Raw genomic sequence first — 22,500 nt, 5'->3', positions numbered from 1 at the left:
AAGCCATAAGGTACCTAATTCAAATGTAATTAAACAATTAAGCAAACATGAAGTTGCTCAATTAGAAATGATAATAGAAGGAGACTATGAAGTTGCCTTAACGATTAAGGAAAGAATTATACCCTATGCAGTTGACTATTATCTTGGTATTATTATCGAGAGTGAAAGCAATAGTATTGTTAGTGATGTCGACAGTAGTTATAGTAGTAGTGAAAATAATAGTAACTATAATAGTTATGAAAGTAATAATAGTGCATACAATGATGAAAATAGTAATGTCGATACAAATGAATATGACGATAATGAAGAAGAAGAGGAAGGAGCAAAGAGCAATGAGGATCCTCTTACTTCTTAATTTGTATATATCTCATCAACAAAAATAAAATAAAAAAAAAAAAAAAAAAGCATAAAATGAAAAGTAAATTATATGTTATATAAATATATAAATATATATATATATAAATATATATATATTTCTTTGGTTTATATATTTTTTTCCATACATATATTATTGATATATATATATATATATATATGTATATGTATTTATATGTATTCATATTGTAAAAAAAAAAAAAAAAAAAAAAAAAAAAATTAATTTAAACATAAAAACAAAATAAACATTATTATATAAATATTTAAAGTTTTATTCACATAATGAAAAATACACACATGTATATTTATAAATATATATATATATATATGTATCTTTTATTATATGTATGTTTTATTAAATCTAAAGGGTGAATAAAGCTAATGGCTATAAGTTTTTATTCTGAATAATGAGAACGTAAGAAATTTCGAAGTAAATGTTTTTCATTTATGATGCACAAAAAGAAAGATTAAAAAAAAAAAAAAAAAAAAATATATATTATATATATATTAATTGTATTTACATAAATATATATATATATATATATATTATATATATATATATATAATTTACTATTCATTTTTACTTAAGTTCTTATATTATACTCTATTTATTTGTGTATATTTTAGCAATATGTATAGTTTCTATAAATTTCAGTAGAAGACAAGAATATACTTGGCGCAAATTAATTATATATACATACCTATATAAATGTATATATATTCATATATATTTTTGAGGCATATATATTTTATTTTTATAATTTATATTACATGATATTAGTATATTTTTGTTAATTCTTCCTTTATATATTTGAATAAATTATCTTATCTTATTTTATTTTATTTTTTATTTTTTATTTTTTTTTTTTTTTTTTTTTCTTATTTTGATATATGTATATATATATATATATATATATTTATTTTTATTTATTCATTTATTCATTTATATTATATATATTAGTGTTATATATGTAAATTTAACAAATCTGTTAAAAATATATGAACGAAATAATGAAATTTAATTATTTTATTTATTTTTTTTTTATTTTTGAATATTAATTTATACATTATAAGAAAATATTTTAGAATGAATATTTTTTACAAAAAAAAACAAAAAAATGAAAAAAAACAGTTCCGTTTATATATTTCGATGGTTAATAAAAAAAAAAAAAAAATATAATATAATGTAATATATTATTAAATTTATGATGACAATTTATATTATTCCGAAAGGTTTGTTTTGAAATATATTATATATTATTTTTTATTTTTTAATTAGTATGTATAATTTTGGATTATATACATGTCTAAATATGTATATGATATCTTTTATTATTATTATTATATTTTTTCATTTTTAAAAAAGGTTATTTAAAAACCTACAAATCTTTATATAAATAATTTTAACATTATCTATTGCATTTTGATGATTGAGTTGTGGTCTGGCATCAATATAAATTGAGACTGCAGAATTTTTTTCTTTTTTCCCATCATAGTAATCAATAATATATCTAATGTAAAAATAAAGTGTAATCATAAAATATATATATGTATGTATAAATATATATATATATATATATATATATATATATATATATAATTGTGTGATTTTCTTTTAATTAATTATTTATGTTTTATTTTTACTTGATTGTATTTCCACATCTGTCTATGTACCACTCATGTCTATCAAAAGGTTTGTTATAACCTATGAGTGTTAACATAAAAGCTTTAATAGATAGTTTCGTAGGATATCCTACGAACTTTATTAATTTTTGTTCTTTACATATGTCGAAATATTTTTGTTCTTTTTTCATAATTTTATTCCATGTTTCTTCATTGACAGCATTGTGAATTTTTAAGGCCATATTTAAATCTTCTTGAGAGAAGGAGTAACCTACAAATTATTATGCGATATTAATGAAGATTATTAATTTTGTGCATATATTCATATTGTGTAATACACAAAATGAATAATATAACATATATATATTATATATATTATATATTATATATATATGAATTTTTTTTTTTTTTTTTTTTTTTTTTTTTTTTTTTTTTTACCTTTTTTTTTTGTTGTGTTATAAAATTGTTTCTGGGATGGATAGTACCAACTCCCATTTTTTGACGGAATGGAAGACTTTTCTTTTCCATCTGAATTATTATGATTACTAATATTTTTAATATTTATATTTTCTTTTTTTTGTTCATTCATAATAATTTATACTTTTATTTATTTTTCCTATATATATATATATATATATATATATATATATATATGTATATTTTTTCTTTATATGATTTAATTTTTTTTCTTTTAAGTTGAATAATAATAATATAACCCCAACCAAATGTGTTCACTTGTGATATAATTTTTTAATTTTTTTTTTTGCTCCCACTTGTTATAAATATATACATAATATAAAATATATATAATGTATTTGAAACATTTGTATAGGTATAATTATAAAAAATATATATATTTATTTAAATATTATTTATTATTTATTATTATTATTAATTTATTTTATTTTTTTTGTTAATTAAAATATGATGTTACATCTGTTCTTTTTTTTAAAAAAATAAATAATGTATATATAATATTATATATATATATATATATATATATATATATGTATATTTTATTTACATGCCTCATATCGTAGCTTCATCATCATGTGGTATTTTTTTTTTGACATATTTGTAATATAATATATTTATATATATTATATATATATTATATTTATTATATATATGTATATTTTAATTATATACAATTTTAAATACGAACACTTTGCCATTGTTGTAAAATATAAATATATATTTTTTTTTGTATGTCGTCTCTTTGTTTTTTTGATTAAAAAGGAAGCCTAAAGTTATTAAGCAAAAATGTAATATATCATAAATGTAAAATATATCATAAGTATAATATTTAAAAAAAAAGAAAAAAAAAAAAAAAAAAAAAAAAAAAAAAAAAAATATTATTAATCATATTTAAAAAAAAAAAAAAAAAAAAAAAAAAAAAAAAAAAATTATATATATATATATAATTCTATAAATAAATAAATATATAAATATATATTTAGTAATAATATTTTCTTTTCTTTTCCTTTTTTATTTTATTTTGTTTAAGTTTTGCTTATGATAGTGAATAAAATAAATGGCGTTAATAATTAAAGGGAATGAAATATTTGAAAATGAGGATTTAAGAAAGAAATTAAAAGAACATATAGAAGGAGATAAATTAATAGGAATACCTACCGAGACAGTTTATGGATTAGGTGGTAATTCATTAAGTCAGAGGTCTTTACAAAATATATTTCGAATGAAAAATAGACCGGTAAGTGATCCTATAATATCACATGTATATAATATATATCAAGCTTATGATCAATTATATCATATTAATATTTATGAAAAATATATTATTTATATATTAAGTAAATATTTTTGGCCAGGACCTCTTTCCATAATAGCAAAAGCAAAAAAAGAAGCTCCTTTAATATTAACTGCCTATACCCAATTTTGTGCTGTCAGAATTCCAGATAATAAGATTACAAGAGAAATTATAAAAATATGTAACACACCTATAGCTGCTCCTTCAGCTAATAAATTTCAACACATAAGTCCTACAAATTCTTTACACGTGTATGATGAATTTAAAAATGAAGATCTTTTAATATTTGATGATGGGCAATGTGATGTAGGAATCGAATCCACCGTACTTAAAATAACAAAGTATAGGATAAACCATGAGGATAAGAATACAGATGAGGTATTAAAAGAAAAAGATGTAAATGTTATGAAGGATATAAAAAAAATAAATAATATAAATGTAAATAATTCTGAAGGAAACAACCCAGTCGAAATTGTAAATGATGAAGAATATGAATGTGAATGTAACGAAGAATTAGCATTTCTACGTGCTGCTACGAATTCAAAGGAGTCCGAGAGTAATATGGAGGTATATGAAAAATTAAAAAATATGTTTGATTTAATTGAACGTATGAATTCAATCAATAATGATGATGATAATAATAATAATGATGATAATAATAATAATGATAATAATAATAATAACAATATAATTGTTGATAAAATATTAAAATACAAATCTTTATATAATTATTCGATTAAAATATATAGAAGAGGGAAATATACAAAAGGGGACATTGAAAATGTTTTAAAAAAATATGATTTGTTAAAAGATATAAATGTTGAAATGTATGAAAAAATAAAATTTGAAAACTTGGATATCTTCAAGAATGAGTATCCCAAGTCTGGTATTAAAGATTATAGATGTGATAATATAAATAAAGAGGATGATATCTACAAAACATTTAATAATGAGATTGAAAAAAATGAAGTATGTCCAGGACTTTTATTAACACATTATAGCCCTTTTGTATCTACATATCTTTTAGATATTATATCATGTAAAACTATAGAAAAAGAAAACAAAGGAGAATTATTAGAAACAAATAATAATGTGTGTAAAAAAATAAATCTTAATAAATGTGTTTTATTAGATATAGGAAGTTCACTTTTGAAATATGATAAGAACTTTTTAAAATATATTAATATATGTTATGATAGTCTTGAAGTAAATGAAAGAATAAAATATATAACGAAACAATTTTTTTTATTTTTAAGACAAGCTGAACGGTTAGCTATAGAAAACAAGGCAGACAATATTTTAATATCTATTGTTAATATAAAAAGTTGTGATGAAAATTATTTATCAATATTTGACAGAATATATAGAGCAGCCTCTGGAAAAATGATAAATCTGTTTATTGAACATAAGGATATAATAGCTTACATAAAATAAAATCACTAATATGTAAATGTATATACATATATGTATATATGTACATATGTATATATGTTTTTATATATGTATGTATGTTTTTATATATGTATGTATTTATTTATTTAAATTTACATCGTTGTGTAAAAAAATATGTGCATTTAAAACTAAAAATATTTTTATAAGTTTTCTGTTTTTTTTTTTTTTTTTTTTTTTGAAAAAATAAAAAATTATAAAATATACAAAATGTGAACAAATTGACATGAATGCATATAACATTCATAAAAAAAAAAAAAAAAAAAAAAAATAAAAAAAAACAAATCAATAGATAAATAAAAATACACATATATATATATATATATATATATATATACATATATATCATAGAACATTCCATTTTGTGATTATGTGTGGGATATTTCGCATGGGAATGTTAGTGATGTGAAGAGGGGTGATACCTTCTTTTTGTTATATCCATATAATAAGAAATGATTAAAATAAGAGTGATCCACAATATGAAAATCTATGCATGAGTTGATTTGTGGAATAAAGAGAATAATAAATATGCACGATATAATACAGATAACACATGAGAATATTAGATTGTAGAGTGTCATATTTTGTTCTTGTATAATAAATCTGAATAGTGTATAGGATACGAATCCGAGGTTTCCTATAAATGTAAATACACCTAGTAGGAGTCCTTTATGTATAGTATGAAAGTAATTTATAGAAAATAAAAATAGAGATACATTTGGTATAAATAAAAATAGATAGAAGATAATAGTATAAATAATATATGTATTATCATATAATGAAATATGAAAATATGAGGTAGAATATAAAAATAATATAAGTGAAAAGGATACAAATGTGATTAATAAATATCCAAATAAATTTAATATTTTTAATATAATACGATGTAAATAGAAATATAAAAATATATAGAATATAAGTATTATAGAATTTAAAATAATAAATGAATCATTCATTTTATAGAAATTTTGAGAACTCTTTATATCATATATAAATATATTATATATAATAAAGAAACTAATATATAAGAAATTGAATAAGAAATTTAATATACATAATGATATAATTAAATATTTATGTGCATATAATGTATAATATAACCATTTGATATATATTTTAAATATATTATTATTTTTAAGATATTGTTTATATTCGATAAATTCTTTACTATCTTTTATTTTTTCCATAAATAAATCTTCTTCACTATCTTTTATAATATTACAATTTAATATATGATTATAATTTATACAAGTATTTGCGCATAATTTTTTTTCAGATTCATTCATATTTTTTTTTTTTGATTTTTGAAAATTATTTTCAAGAAGTTCATCAAAGGAAAGGTCTTTCATATAATCATCACTTGAATTTTTTTTTTTTTTTTTATTTTTATTTTTATTTTTTTTTTTATTTCTTTTTTTTTGTTTCTTGTATGATTTTGTTTTTTCTAAATTATATCTTGGTTCGTTTTCTTCTTGTTTTTCATCTTTCTGTTCTTTTTGTTGATCATCATCGTCTTCATCGTCGTCGCTTGAATCACTGTAATTATCATCGTGACTATAATCCGGGTTACTATTTTGGTTTGAGTTGTGCCTATGATTTATATCTAATTTTAGATCTTTTTCATGATTGTAATGATTATTATGACTATCATTATTTTGATTATTTTGATTATTTTGATTATTTTGATTATTTTGATTATTTTGATTATTTTGATTATTTTGATTATTTTGATTATTTTGATTATTTTGATTATTTTGATTATTTTGATTATTACCATCATTTTGTATGTCCTGTTTATTTTTATATCCATGTGAATCATTGACCTTATCCATCGAAGTTATGTTCTTATTTTCCATGCTGCTCAAGAGCAAAGACATATTGCTGTTTTTATTTTCTTCTTGACTTAAATTTTTTTGTTTATAGGAACTGATTTGTGAAATGTCAGCATGGAAATATTCCATGGATTTCCAATTATTATTTGTATAAAAATTTTGTAAAATTTTTTTTTGTATTTGTAAAATTGGTATGCTAAGCTTATCACAATATTTATTTAATATAAAAATATTTAATAGGTTTAAAAAAAAGCATACTGCTAAATTTATTTTGTATAAAAGAAATATATTTATAAAGTGGTTAAAATAAAATAAAGAGCGAATAATAATTAAAGATAAGCTTTCTAAGATGAATATGAGAGAGACTGCTTTAGTTTTATATTTCGCGTTTATATTTTCTGTAATAATTAAACATAAAATATTGTTAATTCCTTTAATGAATAAACCACTGAGACATGTAATAATATAAAATATAATTTTATAAAAATATAATATATATTTTTGATTAGCATTCATATTATTATCTTCATCAGAATGTGGTGATGACATTTTTTCATAGGACATATTAGTTTGATAATATAAAGAAGTTTGTTTATTATCTTGATTATAGTTGTTATAATTATGATTGTTTATATTATTATTATGTTTTATTATATCTTTATGTATGAGTTCTAAACATCGTTCAATACCATATATATCACCTTCACCATTATCATCATCATCATTATTATTATTATTATTATTATGTGTGTATTCTATATTTGTTTTTAAACAATTCATTTTTTTAAAGATTCTATATATATTTATCATTTCATTAATACATATTTCTTGAATACTACTTATATTATTATTAATTATCGAAGTAATTATTTGTATTTTTTTCATTCTTAAATTATTTGAATTATGATTAGGTGTTCTATAAATATGTGAATTTTCAGGAATAGGTATATTATTATTTTCTAGTTTATATATATCATTAATCATATGTATAAGATTATTATTATTATTATTATTATTATTGTTGTTGTTGTTGTTATTATTATTATTGTTGTTATTATTATAATTTATATTTTTGTCTATACATAAATTCATAAAATTAATAAACGTATTATCATTTGTTAATATAAATTTCTTGTTAATACCTTCCAATGTTTTTTTTATTATATCTAAAATGGTTTGATGTAACTCTTCTCGTGATATTTGGCTTTCCATATAATTCTCGTCATTCAAATTTTCATTGTTATTTGCTTCCATCATAATGTCGTCATGATAATATTTTTTTTTTTGTTTTTTACTTTTATTTTTATTGTTGTTATTTTTGTTTTTAAAATATATTTCATAATAGTTTATATGTTTATTGGGATGATATACAAAATGATCATCTTCATAAGTATAAATATAAGAATTGTCATTATTATTATTATTATTATTATGATCATAATGAATATCAGGATTATTATTTTTATTTGTGTGTGATGAATATCCCATTTTGTTGTAGCTCTTTTTATTTGTTTTTTTCTTTTTATTATTAATAATTAAATTGTTGGTATCATCTAGATGATCATTATTTATATAATTATTTTCAACACTTATATTATCTTTGGTTTCATCATTATTTATATTAATATAAAGATAATTATTATTAGGATGATCCTTTATATTGTTGTCGCTCTTTATATATTCATCATTTCCTTTTATGTTTTGTTTATAGTTCATTAAAAAGGTATAAACATCTTTATAATTAAAATAAGCACCATTGTTATTATTATTATTGTTGTTATTATTATTATTGTTGTTATTATTATTATTATTGTTATTATTATTATTATTGTTATTATTATGTATATTTTTTTTTTTTTCATGATATGCATTTATTTGTGTATGAGGTGTATTAGTATAAAAGAATAAATCCAGGCCCTTCTCATTATTATTCGTTGAAGGTATGTTTTGATAAAACAAAAAGAAAGATGTTTTCACCGTAATAAAAGAAAGAATAAATATTATTAATAAAATAAAAAAGGATATATTTAAACATATTTTTCTTCCATATATATCTGAAAAAAACCCAAGGAATATACCTCCTAAACCTTGTAATATAAAATAATAAATAAAATACGTGCTACTAAAATTTAATGGATACACACACACTATATTAACATACCAGGTATAAACAAAGAAACAAAAATAAGAGAACAGCAGCACTTTTGTGTGCGTTCTTGATTTAATATAACTATCTTTTGATTGAATATGGCACTCATGAAAATTACCTTCCATACTTGCGGCTTGCATATATATTTGTTTGTTACATATAATAAGTATTATTTATCTTATTTTTTAAAACTCTGTGTGTTCATATATGTATTCTATTAAACATATATATATATATATATATATATATGTACATACATATATACATTTATTTTAATGATAAGAGAAAATAATAAAGACAAGCAAAAAGAAATAATAATAAAATATATACATAATAAATAAATATATAAAAATAAACATACGTATGTTTGTATATATATATATATATATATATATATATATATATAACCAAAACTACTTGTTAATAAATAGAATGTGGTCAAATATTTATATGTGTATATATTAAATATTGACAAAAAGGGTTAAAAATAATAATATATGACAAAAATGAATATATTATATATATATATATATATATATATATATATATATATATATATATATATGTATATATTTATTTATTTTTATATATTTACATATGAATATTTTTTCTTTTTGTTTTAAAAATAAACACTATCTTTTTATGATCATTTTGTCAAACATTATATATATTATCAATAACAATAATGAGATAGTAAATTATGAAATAAAAAAAATTAAAATTAAATCTTTAAAATATTAATGTAAATATATATAAATATATATATACATATATATATTTATAAATATACATATTTTCCCTTTTTAATAATTTTAAAAAAAATAAATTAAAAAATGAAATATATAATATATATATTATATATATATATATTATATATATATATATATATATATATATATATATATATATATGTATATATGTATATATGTATATATGTATACACATAAAAAAAAAAAAAAAAAAAAATAACATATATATATATATATATATATATATATTTATCCATATAGCTGTTAGGACATTTTTATAATATATCATATTACATATTTCACTTTTAAGGTTTCCTTTTTCTTTTTTCTTTTTTTTTCTTTTTTCTTTTTTTTTATTTTTTATATTTTTTTTATTTTTTTCCTATACTCAATTATATGTGTTATTTCAAATATATGTGAGGAATTAATACAAAGTGAAATAAAGTATTTATATATCCACATAAAATATAGAAGATATATGATACATATTATATATATATATATATATATAACATAAAGGATATCATATATATAATAAGTTTGATGTAATATATCTTTTATTACAATTTTGCTTAGAACTTGCAGAGTTTACACATTTTATTATTTCGTTTATTTTATTCATATATATATATATATATATATATATATATATTTATTTATATATATTTTTTTTTTTATTTACTTTTGATACAAAGGGCTATGGAGAAAAAGAAAAAGAAAACAAAAAACGATCATGTACATAAATCACTTGAAAATGCCATATTGCTTAGTAAGAGTCACAGAACATGTGATGATAAAAGTAAAAATGTTAATGATAAGATAAATAGAAAGAATTATAGTTTATTTATTAGAAAAGAAATATTTGATCATGCGATAATATATACAACAAACAGAATAGATGAAAGTAACTTATTAATATATTTAAAACATTTTTATCAACATTTTAAGAAGGAAAATGTAAATAAAAATATAAGTAGAAAATATTTAAGCGATGAAATATATATAACATTAAACGATTGGATTAGATATAATGAATTAATTAAAAATCAAGAAAATAGTGTACATGCTAATATATTTACTATTAATATATGTAAATCTTTATGGATATTATTAAGTATAACTATACAGAGTGTGCGAAAAAAAAATAATTTGAAAAAACAAAAAACCATATTTAATACTCCTTTCGAAGATTTACATATACATAAATATAATCATAATGATAAGAAAAAAAAAAATGAAAATGATAATGAAATGGATAAAACGGACACATATCTTAGGGAGAAAAAAAATAAAAAAGAATATATAAAAGAAAAAAAAAATACTCAAAATAATTATGAACATGGCATCAAAAATATTGATGGCATAAAAAAAAGTGATGGCATAAAAAATATTGATGGCATAAAAAAAAGTGATGGCATAAAAAATATTGATGGCATAAAAAAAAGTGATGGCATAAAAAATATTGATGGCATAAAAAAAAGTGATGGCATAAAAAATATTGATGGCATAAAAAATATTGATAACATCCAAACAAATGATAACAATCAGTTCCATGTTTGGGGTGACGATTGGTTAAATGAGGAGATTTGTATAGAGCTCGTTATTTTTTTCATTATTTTACAATTTTTAAAAAATGATAATACAAAAAAGATGTATGACAAAAGTTTGAGTGAGGACCATTGGCCTAATATAAAGGAAAGTAAAGCTGGTGCATTAAATATCAACAGTGTGGATAATACCAACAAGTTGGATAATATAAACCGATTGGATAATAGCAACAAGTTGGATAATATAAACCGATTGGATAGTATAAACCGATTGGATAGTATAAACCGATTGGATAATATCCACTGTGGTAATAAAAACAATTTAAATTGCTCTTTTATTAATAAAGGCAACCTGTGTGATTTATTTCTATTAAATGGTAATAACTACAAAGAGTTTTTAAGAAGATATTTACTTTGTTTTTTTTGTTGTACTGATTTGAATAATTGTGTAAGTTTGTTAAATATGCCTTTATATTTCAAACGTTATCATTTTTTACTTTTAGATTTTATTATAGAAACGAATAATGAAAAGAATGTTCATGAGATGTACTTATTATATAATGATCACAAAATATTGTATAAAAGTAAGAACATTTTAGATTGGTTACTTGAGAATATTTGTTGTAATGATTTAATAGATTGTATACATGATAATGATATAAAAAAAGTGAATGAAAAATTACGAGGAAGAGAATCTTCATCAATATATTATGTTGATTTTGAACAAATAAATAAAGATATTTATGAAATTAAAAATATATATGGACAAAATATTTATATGAATGATGATAAAAATATTGTAAATATAATAAATTGTAAAGAATGTAATATATTTTTTTTTTGTAGTATAGAATATTTAAAAATAAATTTTTGTAAAGATTGTTATATTATTTGTTTATCGGTAGAGATGATAACAACATTATTTAATTGTATTAATATAGATATACATTTAGTAACTAGAAATTTAAAAGTAGAAAATGTTATAGATACAAATATATATGTATATACAGAAACAAATATTATTATATTTGGTGATACAAGAAATATACAACTAGCTCCTTATAATATATTAAACACAAAACAAAAAGAATGTTTAGATAAATCTAAAATAATTTTTACTGAGAAAAATTGTGATTTATTTGCTTTTCCGTTAAAATGTAAAATGCATTTATTAAATAATTCTTTTAATAATTTAATAAATACAATGAAAGCTCCTGCTTATTTTTCTGCATTACCAATGGGTATGGAGAAAGATAAAGTGAATATAAAAAAGGAGGATATAACATTACAAAATGGTCATAATAAAAATAATGATGATAATAAAAATAACGATGATAATAAAAATAACGATGATAATATTAATAATTATCACCATCATAATAATAATAATAATAGTAATATTATGAAGGAAAAAGAAAAATGTCAGAATACACAAAAAGATAATAACCATAATAAATGTATATCTTTTAATAGTAATAGTGATGTAAAAGAGGATGATATATCCCATATATTAAGAGATCATAAAAAAAACGAACCATTATACATGGGAAATAAATGTATGGAAAATACAAATAACTTGTCTTGCTCTTATACAGATTATGTTTATTATCTTTTAAATCCTTCTAATTTTTTTTTAATTGAATTCCCCAACAATTTTACATACAATACTAAGAAGGATAGAGAAGATGATACAGAATATAACATGGATAATATATATAATAAGTTGAGTATACCAATAAATAATGTAAACAATATGCAGGATAATATTAATAAATATATATCTAAAGAAGAAAAGAGTATATATGGATGTAGTTTTCAAAATATATGTTTACAACCACATATGAGTAATTATATAAATAATAATGTACAAGATAATTCGAAATATAATTTAGATGACAAATATGTGTGTCTATATTTACCAGAGGTATATAAAAACGCGATAGAAACACAAGATGAGCATATTATAAACTTTTTAAATTTTATGAATAGTATAAATCTAACAAAAATACAAAAACAAAAAATTATGAAAATATTAATGTTTAAGTTGTATGAGTATATCAAAAAGTCTAAGAAGACGTATAGGATGTTAAATAATTTGGTACAGAGGGAACACGAAGGAAGTATGTTATAAGAGAAATGTATTTTCACAAATATGTTATATAAAAAAAAAATATATATATATAAAAATATATATATATATATATATTTATATATGTATGTAATTTTTTTTTTATAAAATAAAAAGTTAAAACGAAAAGTAACCACAGTTTAATTAATTCAAGAGTATGCCCCTGTATATTCATTTATTTTATACGATTATATAAATAATTCATAATTGATTAATGCATACACATCATATATATGTTAAATATATATATGACATAAGATACGACCACAAAAAAAAAAAAAAAAAAAAAAAAAAAAAAAAAAAAAAAAAAATATATATATATATATATATATATATATATATATATATATATATATATATATTAGTTATATTTATTTTGATTTTTTTCATGTTTTTTTTTAAGTTTACATAAAAATTTTTAATATTTAATTAACAAAAAAGGTTCCATATATATATATATATATATATTTATTTATTTATTTATTAGTTCATTTTTATATATAACCTAATCACTGATTAACACTTTATAATGCTGTTAATATTTTGAGTAAAAGATATTACATTATCATAAACGTGTGTAGATATTTTTTTGTTTTTACCATCGGTAGCTCTTATTAAGCACATATATTCCTTATTTCCTTTGTTATCGTTTTTATTTACTTTTTTGGTATTCTTTTTATCACCGGCGTCTTTGTTGCTCGTCAAAGTTTTTATATCGTTTCTTTTAACTTTCAAAAAAAAAAAAAAAAAAAAAGAACATACATATATGTAAATATAAATATGTATACATGTTGGATAATTGTAACCATATATATTCTTATTTTTTTGTTTGTACATACCTCTTTTCATAGTTATCCATATGGATGTTTTCTTTTTACCTTCTACAGGTCCACATAATTTATTAAGTTCTTGAATAAATACATCGTTACTTAATAAAACCATTTTTTTTTTTTTTTTCGCTTTAAAAAAATCAGATGTTATAAAAAAAAAAAAAATAAATAAATAATAAAATAATAAAACAATAAAATAATAAAACAATAAAACAATAAAATAATAAAACAATAAAATAATAAAATAATAAAATATTTTAGTGCGATAGGAAATATTATATATATTTGTTATGTTATATGTTATATATATTTTTTCTTTTTTATATTGAAAAATAAAAGATAGCTATAAAATATGATATAATGTAATATATGATCAAAAGTAAAAATAAAAATAAATTAATATATATGTTATATATATATAAATATTTATTTATAAGCATTCATAAAGGAGGTTTTTAGTTTTATATTCATATTAACAATATATATATAAAATGTCCTTATAATTATTATGTATATATATATATTATATATATTTTATAATTGTAATATTTTCTTTATTCACATAAAATTAATTTTAACGACCAGCTAGATTAATTCATTATTTCATATATATATAACATATAAAAAAAAGATAAATAAATTTTTTATATCACAAAAAAAAAAAAATAATAAATAAACACATATTTATTTATATATTATATTATATATATATGTAAAGTATTATTTATAAATAAACATTTCATATAAATATTAAAAAAAAAAAAAAAAAAAAAAAAAAAAAAAAAAAAAAAAATGTTATAACACCATCGTTTCTCTTTCTCCTTCTCTTTTTCTCTTTTTCTTTTTTTCTTTTTTTTTTTTTCTTTTGTTTTTTTGTTATCAATATTATGTAGTAAAATATAAATGATAGGATGAACAATATTGATTATATAGAAGATGGTCCTGATCTCGATGAGTTGTTAAAAAAAATAAGTGCTACTTATAAGGAATGTAATAAGTATGATAAGTATATAGAAAAGGATGAAGAATACATAGAGGATGATGATATAGAAGAGGAGAAAATAAATGATAAAAAAAAAAAAAATAGTAGTAATAATTATTACAATAAAAATGAATATTCCCTTAATAATAATATGAATAAATATAGTTATGATAATAATAAAAATTTGAATGTTATAAAGAATAAGAAAGTTGAGACATTTAAGAAAATTGATGATATTAAGAATATCATAATTAACGAAAAAAAAAGAAAAAACAGTAGTACACATGGACACATAAAAAATAAAAATGATAACATATTAAGACATTTGAATGTAAGAATATATAATATATATATATATATAAATATATAATGTACATTTTATGTATATATTTGTTGTTCTTCTTTTTTTTAATAATTTATAATTATTGTTTATTTTATTTTTTTTCAGGTAAGGAGAAAAAGAATAGTACAAAGTAGTGACGAATCAGATGAGATTGAAAAAGGTACATCCAAGAAGAGTATTATAAAATATTCAAAAAAGAGGAAAAGTACAAAGTAGTTACATAAAAAAAATAAAAATGAACAAATAAATAAATAAATTAATATATAATGAAATGAGCACATGGTGTTGAAAATGATGATTTGTTAGTAATATATACATTAAAAAAAAAAATATATATATATATTTTTTTTTTTATTTCTTTGCTTTATTTTTTTTTTTTTTTTTTTGTAACATGCAAACAACAATATGGGGTAAAATATATATATATATATATTTATTTTGATGGTACTAGTAAAAGTTTAATTTCTTTGAACAGTCCGGGTCCTTCATTAAGGCTGTTATAATTAATTGCGTTTCGACGTTGAGTTCTATGCCCATGTCTCCAGATTCCTTATCAATATCTGGACTTACCTGTGCCCTAGTAATTTTTTGGTTATTTCCTTTTTTAGAAGATTCATTAAAACCTAGTAATGCTTCTTTCGATTTATTTTTAGATATATTTTCTAATGGTATATATGGTCTGATAAGGAGTATTCCCATTTTCACTAATTTATCTAACATAATTTTGAAGAGTTCATTATCGCTACACATTCCTATATATTTTCCGCTTGTTTCTATAAGTATTTTATATCTATTTACTACTTTTTTATATGGAATAACAAATTCATTTATTATTCTTAATTCGATTATAAGACATGTTAAAAAAATTTTGAATGCCCAGGGTAAATAATTGATTGCGTTTGTTAAAGGGGAATCAAATAATTGATTGGTTGCTTCTGTTATATCTCTGGGTACGATTTTATGTCCTCTTTTATTTTCGAAAGCTTTACGACAAATTTGTAATGCTTTTCGGATATCTCCTGATACATTAGCAACTTTTCTTGCACATAATTGAATAGCTGTATGATCAATGATTTCTTTACAGTTTTCTAATCTTTCTTTAATAATTTTTTCGATTTCATCTCCTTTATATGGACTAAAAACTAATCGACCAAAAGCTAGCCTTGATCTACATCTAGGTATAAGTCTATCTGGTAGATCCATGGTATTTGATATAGCGATAAGAATTAATTTACTATTAATTTTGGTAGGCCAATCGAATAAGGTAAAGAGTACTTTTTGTGTTTTAGTTATTAGATAATCTATTTCATCTATTATTAATATGGATACATCTCTGTTATCTTTTTGCGATTTATTAAATAGTCTATCAATTATTTTAAAAGAATTTAGAGCATTTGGTGGTTTTTTATTGAAAAGTTGTTTATAGAAAACTTGATAAGCTGCATTCGGATGAACAACATTCATACCATTAATTTCAAATACATTAAAAGATGGTAATAATTTTTTTCTACTTTTAATTTGTAATAATTGTATTACACTATAGACTGTTGCGGTCTTCCCTGTTCCTGGCATTCCACTGATATATAAAATTTGATTACTTCCAGATTGTTTAATTCCTGATTCTAAGAACCCATGTACTTCTTTAATTTCTTTTTCGCGACATGGTAGATACTTAGGTACGACATCTAATTGCATCATACGTATAGCCTTATCTGTTGGATCTTTTATATTTTTTAATAAATTAATATAATAATTTTCTTGATCTTCTTTTAAAGATGATTGAAAATCGTTGTTATGTGGATCAGATTTTTTTTTAACATCTTGTAAAAAAGAAGTGGAACTACTTTCTTTATTTTTGGTTGTTTTCGATTTATTATGATCATTTAATGTTTTGGTATGTGTATTTGCTTTTACATTTGTTGTTGTTTGAGCTTTATTCATATATTCCTTTTTATTATTTTTTTTTTGGTTCGCTTGTGTGTCGTTTATCTTATCATTTATTTTTAACTTTTCTATAATTAGTTTTAAAGATTTATTTTTATTTAACTTTTTTTCATTAGCAAAATAATAATATAAATCACTAGAACCTAAAACTAAATTATCCCAGTGATCTTCATTTGGTATGAAACATAATCGATCTTCTTTATCTTTTATAAAATGTGTACATAGAAATTTATTTTTTCCTTTTCTTGCATGTGTATCTTCTTCAAAGGTTTCTATTTCATTATAGACATATATTTTTTTATAAATATAATTAGCATCTAATATTGTGAAATGAATATTTCCTAGGAGATTATAATATTTCGTATCATCATCAAGATATATATTGAAATCTTCTTTACATCTCCTAGATGTTTGTTTTTTTTCAAGTTCTCTTATACGTTGTTCATCGCTTTCGTCATAATAAAAGCATATTTCTACTTCGATAACTTTACTGTTTGTACTTTTATAAAAGCTTGAAATTTTCCCTTTTTTTAGTAGATATATATTTTCTTTTATATTATTATTATTTTGATTCTTCTTATCATCACTTTTTGCATTATATGTATTATTATTAGGTGTATAGAAAATGAGTACATCTTCTCCTATGCTATATTCCTCATCATTAATTTGAATGCTTTCATATATAATGCCGTCTTGATATTCACAAGAATTTTCTTGAACAAGTTTTATTGTATTGCTTTTTATGGATTTTTGTACTTCTTCCATTGTATATGTGTTGATATATCTGCTTTTAAAAGTTTTTGTGTTAACATCTGTATGATCTTTTGAGGGATGTTTAAAAGTGTTTGTTGTTTTTGTTTTATTGTATTTATTATTTTGGGTGTTATTTGTATGTTTCGTGTCAGTTTGTTTTTTGTAATTTTCACTAGGATTATTATTATTAATTTTGTTATTTTTATTATGATTATTGCTCGTTGTTTTATTATTATTATTATTATTATTATTATTATTCCTATGTATTATATTTTTTTCATCATACTTAATTCTTTTATTTTGATGAGCACTTGACAAGTCAGAATCAATTCTAACCGATTGGCTAGATCTTTTAAGTGTATTATTATTGTTAATATTATTTTTTAAATTGTTTTTCACATTATCATTGTTTCTGGTATAACTTCTTAAAATTCTTCTTTCGAAATGGTTATTTTGATCTTGACTTTGATGACTTGTCCTTTTTGTTTGTATATCTTTATCTCTATCCTTTTTTATATTTTTATCCTTTTCTTTATTTTTTTCTTTATTTTTATCATTTTGATTATTCTTTATACTATGTGTATTTTTTTTTGAGATATTTTTTTTCATTTTTTGTTGACATGTATTATACGTATTATTTGATTTTTTTTTTATTTGGTGATTGGAGGGAAGGGTATGTATTTCTTTGTTTTGTGGTTTTTTCGATATGTTATATTTATTATAAATGTTATGTTTATTATTATGATGTATATTAGAATTGTTGTTATTATTATTTAATATATTTATAATAGTACTATTATTCTTTTTAATTTTTTTTTTTTTTTTCTTTTCATCCAAGGAATTTGATAATGATGACGATATATTTGTTAATGATGACGATATATTTGTTAATGATGATGATATATTTGTTAATGATGATGATATGGATGAAGAAGAGGTTTCATCAAGATTATATTTTTCTTTTTTATTTATAGGAGTAAACTTGTTATCATTATACTTAATGGTTTGTTTATTTTGTTCGTTTAAATCAATATAAAATTCGTGTGTACTATTTTTTATATTATTATAATCATATAAATTTAAATTATTTTTTTTATTATTATGTGTATTTATTATATTATTATTATTTAACACCTCATCTATTTCTTTATTTAATGATGCCTTGTATTCATAATTAGTTTTTTCTTTTGTTATTATTGTGTTTTCAAAATTTAAAATATTTAATTTACTAACATTTAATTTTATCCCTTTTTTTGTTGGACTTAATATTTCATTATCGTTAGCTTGAAAATTTTGAAATATTTTTTTCTTAGGAGTCATTATTTTTTAAGCATATCTAAAATAAAGATAACATAAAAAAAAAAAAAAAAAAAAAAAAAAAAAAAAAAAAAAATACATATATATATATATATATATATATAATATTAATAAATAAATGAGGATATAATGAAAAGAATATAATTTTAAATGAATAAAATTAATGTGTGTTTGAAAGAAAGAAAAAAAAAAAAAAAAAAAAAAAAAGATATTAAGAGTATATTATTGATTTATATCCTATAAAATAATTAAAGGAACATAAGCTATTTGGACAATATACTTGTTACATATTATTGGATTATTATATTACATTTTTTAAAGAGTATAATATACAATAGAATATGTTTATGGTTTAAATAAAGTACAAATAAATAAATATATATATATATATATATATATATATATATATATGTATGTATGTATTTTATTTTATTTTTTTATCTCCTTTTTGCAAATTGTGATAATCATACATTGGAGGGTAAAATAGAAATATATTATGTGTATGTATTTTTTTTTTTTTTTTTTTTTTTTTTTCCAACAAATGTAAAGGCATGCCTAGTTTTATGATTACTTACGTTTTACAATTAAATGATATTCTACGTATGTATATATATATATATTTATGTAAAGATAAATATTATAATATTTTTAACAAGTTATAATAAATTAGCACATATATAATGTGTACATTTTAGAATAGGTAAGGAGAATTTATTTCGATAGACAAATGTTAGTTTGATCATATTGTATTTTTTTTTTTTTTTTTCTTTCTCTTAATTGTTTTTTTAATATATATATATATATATATATAATATGAAAGAATTGAAAGATATATATTAATTTTTTTTTTTTGAAGAAATAAATGATTAAATTTTAGTAATGATAATAATAGGAGAAGGAAATGTATAATTATTAATATATCGATAAAATATTAACGTAAGAATTGTCCCTTTTTAAAAACATGAATGTATTTAATTTTTTGCGACAGCAAATATGATCTTCTTTTTTTTTTTTTTCTCACACATTTAATGATAATATTATGATATATATATATATATTTATATTATATATAAAGAATGTGCAAAAAAATGAAATACTTTTTTTTTTTTTTTTTTTTTTTTTGCGCCTTAGTTATAAAAATAAAAATGTAAAAAAGAAAGAATTAAAAATACAGAGGAAAATTTATATATATATATATATATATATTTATTTATTTTGTATGGCTTTGTTTATTATATTATTATTCACTTTTGTATAAAATAAATAAAGTGTATAAAACTTTTTGAATAAATGAACGATAGATTTCGTTTATGTTTCGATATGTATATTTTTTTTCTTTATTCCTCAAACTTATGGAATATATGCAAAAAAAAAAAAAAAAAAAAAAAAAAAAAAAAAAAATTAAATCTATTGACAGATGATATGTATAAATTTATTTGGATGATAATTAAAAAATATGGTATAAAAAAAATGAATTGTTTTTTAATATTTTTATTAATCATTGGATTGACTAATCGGGGTATATATATATATTATATAAAATAAATATCATACATATAATATATATATTATATATATTATATATATTATATATATTATATATACATATGTGTGTAATATGTTAACATTGAATGTTTTTTTTTTTTTTTTTTTTTTTCCTTCTTTTTTTTAATATAAGGGGATAATAATATATACCTTCTTCATGTGAATATTAAATAAATTATGAACAAGTTAAAAAAAAGTAACAAAACAAAAAACAAAACAAAAAACAAAACAAAAAACAAAACAAAAAACAAAACAAATATCATAAAAATATGGTGGTATAATAATTTTTAAAATAAATATAAAAATATATGCGAAAACTTAAATGTTAATATATATATATATATATATGTATTATATATATATATATTTTTTTTTTTTTTTTTTTTGTAATATTCGTTTGTTCGTACCATAAAGAAAAAAGGACATGATAATTTTGTGAGGAAAATATGCTCACGTTTTTATTTTCTTTTATAAAGATATGTACGCGCTTGATCCTATAATTTTATTTTTGCAGAACGTTAAAAGAAAAAAAAATAAAATAAAATAAATAATATCAATAGTTATAAATTTATATTTAAAAAAAAAAATATATATATATATATATATATTTTTTTTTTAATTAATCAATGTTCGTTCGGTTGAAAAAAAAAGAACGGGAAATTTAAATACCGTTTTTAAGGCCTTATACATTTAATGAAAAATGAATAAATAAATATAATATATATATATATATATATATATATATTTATATTTATTTATTTATTTATTTATTTATTTATTCATTTTTCATTTGCCTTATTTATAATTCTATTTATATTAAATATACGTATAATATTACATGAATATACAATTTTCTTATTGAAGTGAGGAATATTATAAATATGGTTCTATTTCTTTTTTCTTTTTTTTTTTTTTTTTTGTTTTTGTTTTTTTTTTAAATTAAATGTTGATTTATTTTAAAATTTAATTTCCTTATGATAAGTAGAATAATCATATCTTATATTATTTAAGTAAAAAAGTAATGACCGAAAAGATGGTAATAAAGAAATAATACCAATATTTTGTAGCTACATTTACATATAAAACGTTATAAATATATATAATATATATATATATATATGTATTTTTTTTGTTTTTTTTCATTTATTTTTATTAATTATTAT

General features: G+C 18.9%; 8 protein-coding genes across 8 annotated transcripts in view; 4 read left to right on the top strand and 4 right to left on the bottom strand.

The window, feature by feature from the left end:
* PF3D7_1203700 (nucleosome assembly protein) overlaps positions 1-355 on the top strand; it is a gene marked incomplete at both ends in the record, with an annotated part of 1,697 nt that extends 1,342 nt beyond the window's left edge. Inside the window, one exon of the mRNA XM_001350410.2 lies at positions 1-355. This exon is cut by the window's left edge and continues 607 nt beyond it. Within this exon, the coding sequence (XP_001350446.2) occupies positions 1-355 (355 nt within the window).
* A 1,377-nt stretch (positions 356-1,732) lies between these two features.
* On the bottom strand, positions 1,733-2,587 carry PF3D7_1203600 (cytochrome c1 heme lyase, putative; the record flags this gene model as incomplete). The annotated part of the gene is made up of 3 exons (XM_001350409.1): positions 1,733-1,886; positions 2,020-2,269; positions 2,437-2,587. The coding sequence occupies 3 exons, from the start codon at positions 2,585-2,587 to the stop codon at positions 1,733-1,735; spliced, it is 555 nt and encodes a 184-aa protein (XP_001350445.1).
* Positions 2,588-3,532: 945 nt separating this feature from the next.
* PF3D7_1203500 (threonylcarbamoyl-AMP synthase, putative) lies at positions 3,533-5,203 on the top strand (the record flags this gene model as incomplete). The annotated part of the gene is made up of 1 exon (XM_001350408.1): positions 3,533-5,203. The coding sequence occupies one exon, from the start codon at positions 3,533-3,535 to the stop codon at positions 5,201-5,203; it is 1,671 nt and encodes a 556-aa protein (XP_001350444.1).
* A 383-nt stretch (positions 5,204-5,586) lies between these two features.
* PF3D7_1203400 (major facilitator superfamily domain-containing protein, putative) lies at positions 5,587-9,339 on the bottom strand (the record flags this gene model as incomplete). Its single annotated transcript, XM_001350407.1, has 1 exon — positions 5,587-9,339. The coding sequence occupies one exon, from the start codon at positions 9,337-9,339 to the stop codon at positions 5,587-5,589; it is 3,753 nt and encodes a 1,250-aa protein (XP_001350443.1).
* A 1,308-nt stretch (positions 9,340-10,647) lies between these two features.
* PF3D7_1203300 (TBCC domain-containing protein, putative) lies at positions 10,648-13,626 on the top strand (the record flags this gene model as incomplete). Its single annotated transcript, XM_001350406.1, has 1 exon — positions 10,648-13,626. One exon carries the CDS (start codon positions 10,648-10,650, stop codon positions 13,624-13,626), a length of 2,979 nt encoding a protein of 992 aa, XP_001350442.1.
* A 513-nt stretch (positions 13,627-14,139) lies between these two features.
* PF3D7_1203200 (signal recognition particle subunit SRP14) lies at positions 14,140-14,565 on the bottom strand (the record flags this gene model as incomplete). Its single annotated transcript, XM_001350405.1, has 2 exons — positions 14,140-14,351; positions 14,463-14,565. The coding sequence occupies 2 exons, from the start codon at positions 14,563-14,565 to the stop codon at positions 14,140-14,142; spliced, it is 315 nt and encodes a 104-aa protein (XP_001350441.1).
* A 799-nt stretch (positions 14,566-15,364) lies between these two features.
* On the top strand, positions 15,365-15,994 carry PF3D7_1203100 (conserved Plasmodium protein, unknown function; the record flags this gene model as incomplete). The annotated part of the gene is made up of 2 exons (XM_001350404.1): positions 15,365-15,766; positions 15,884-15,994. 2 exons carry the CDS (start codon positions 15,365-15,367, stop codon positions 15,992-15,994), a joined length of 513 nt encoding a protein of 170 aa, XP_001350440.1.
* Positions 15,995-16,225: 231 nt separating this feature from the next.
* Positions 16,226-19,795, bottom strand: PF3D7_1203000 (origin recognition complex subunit 1; the record flags this gene model as incomplete). Its single annotated transcript, XM_001350403.1, has 1 exon — positions 16,226-19,795. The coding sequence occupies one exon, from the start codon at positions 19,793-19,795 to the stop codon at positions 16,226-16,228; it is 3,570 nt and encodes a 1,189-aa protein (XP_001350439.1).
* Between the last annotated feature and the right edge of the window lie 2,705 nt (positions 19,796-22,500).

The sequence above is a fragment of the Plasmodium falciparum genome (genome assembly GCF_000002765.6).
Source record: "Plasmodium falciparum 3D7 genome assembly, chromosome: 12".
Classification (NCBI taxonomy): Eukaryota; Apicomplexa; class Aconoidasida; order Haemosporida; family Plasmodiidae; genus Plasmodium; species Plasmodium falciparum.
The sequence above is the reverse complement of the archived record's forward strand: the minus strand, read 5'-3'. Positions and strand labels throughout refer to the sequence as shown.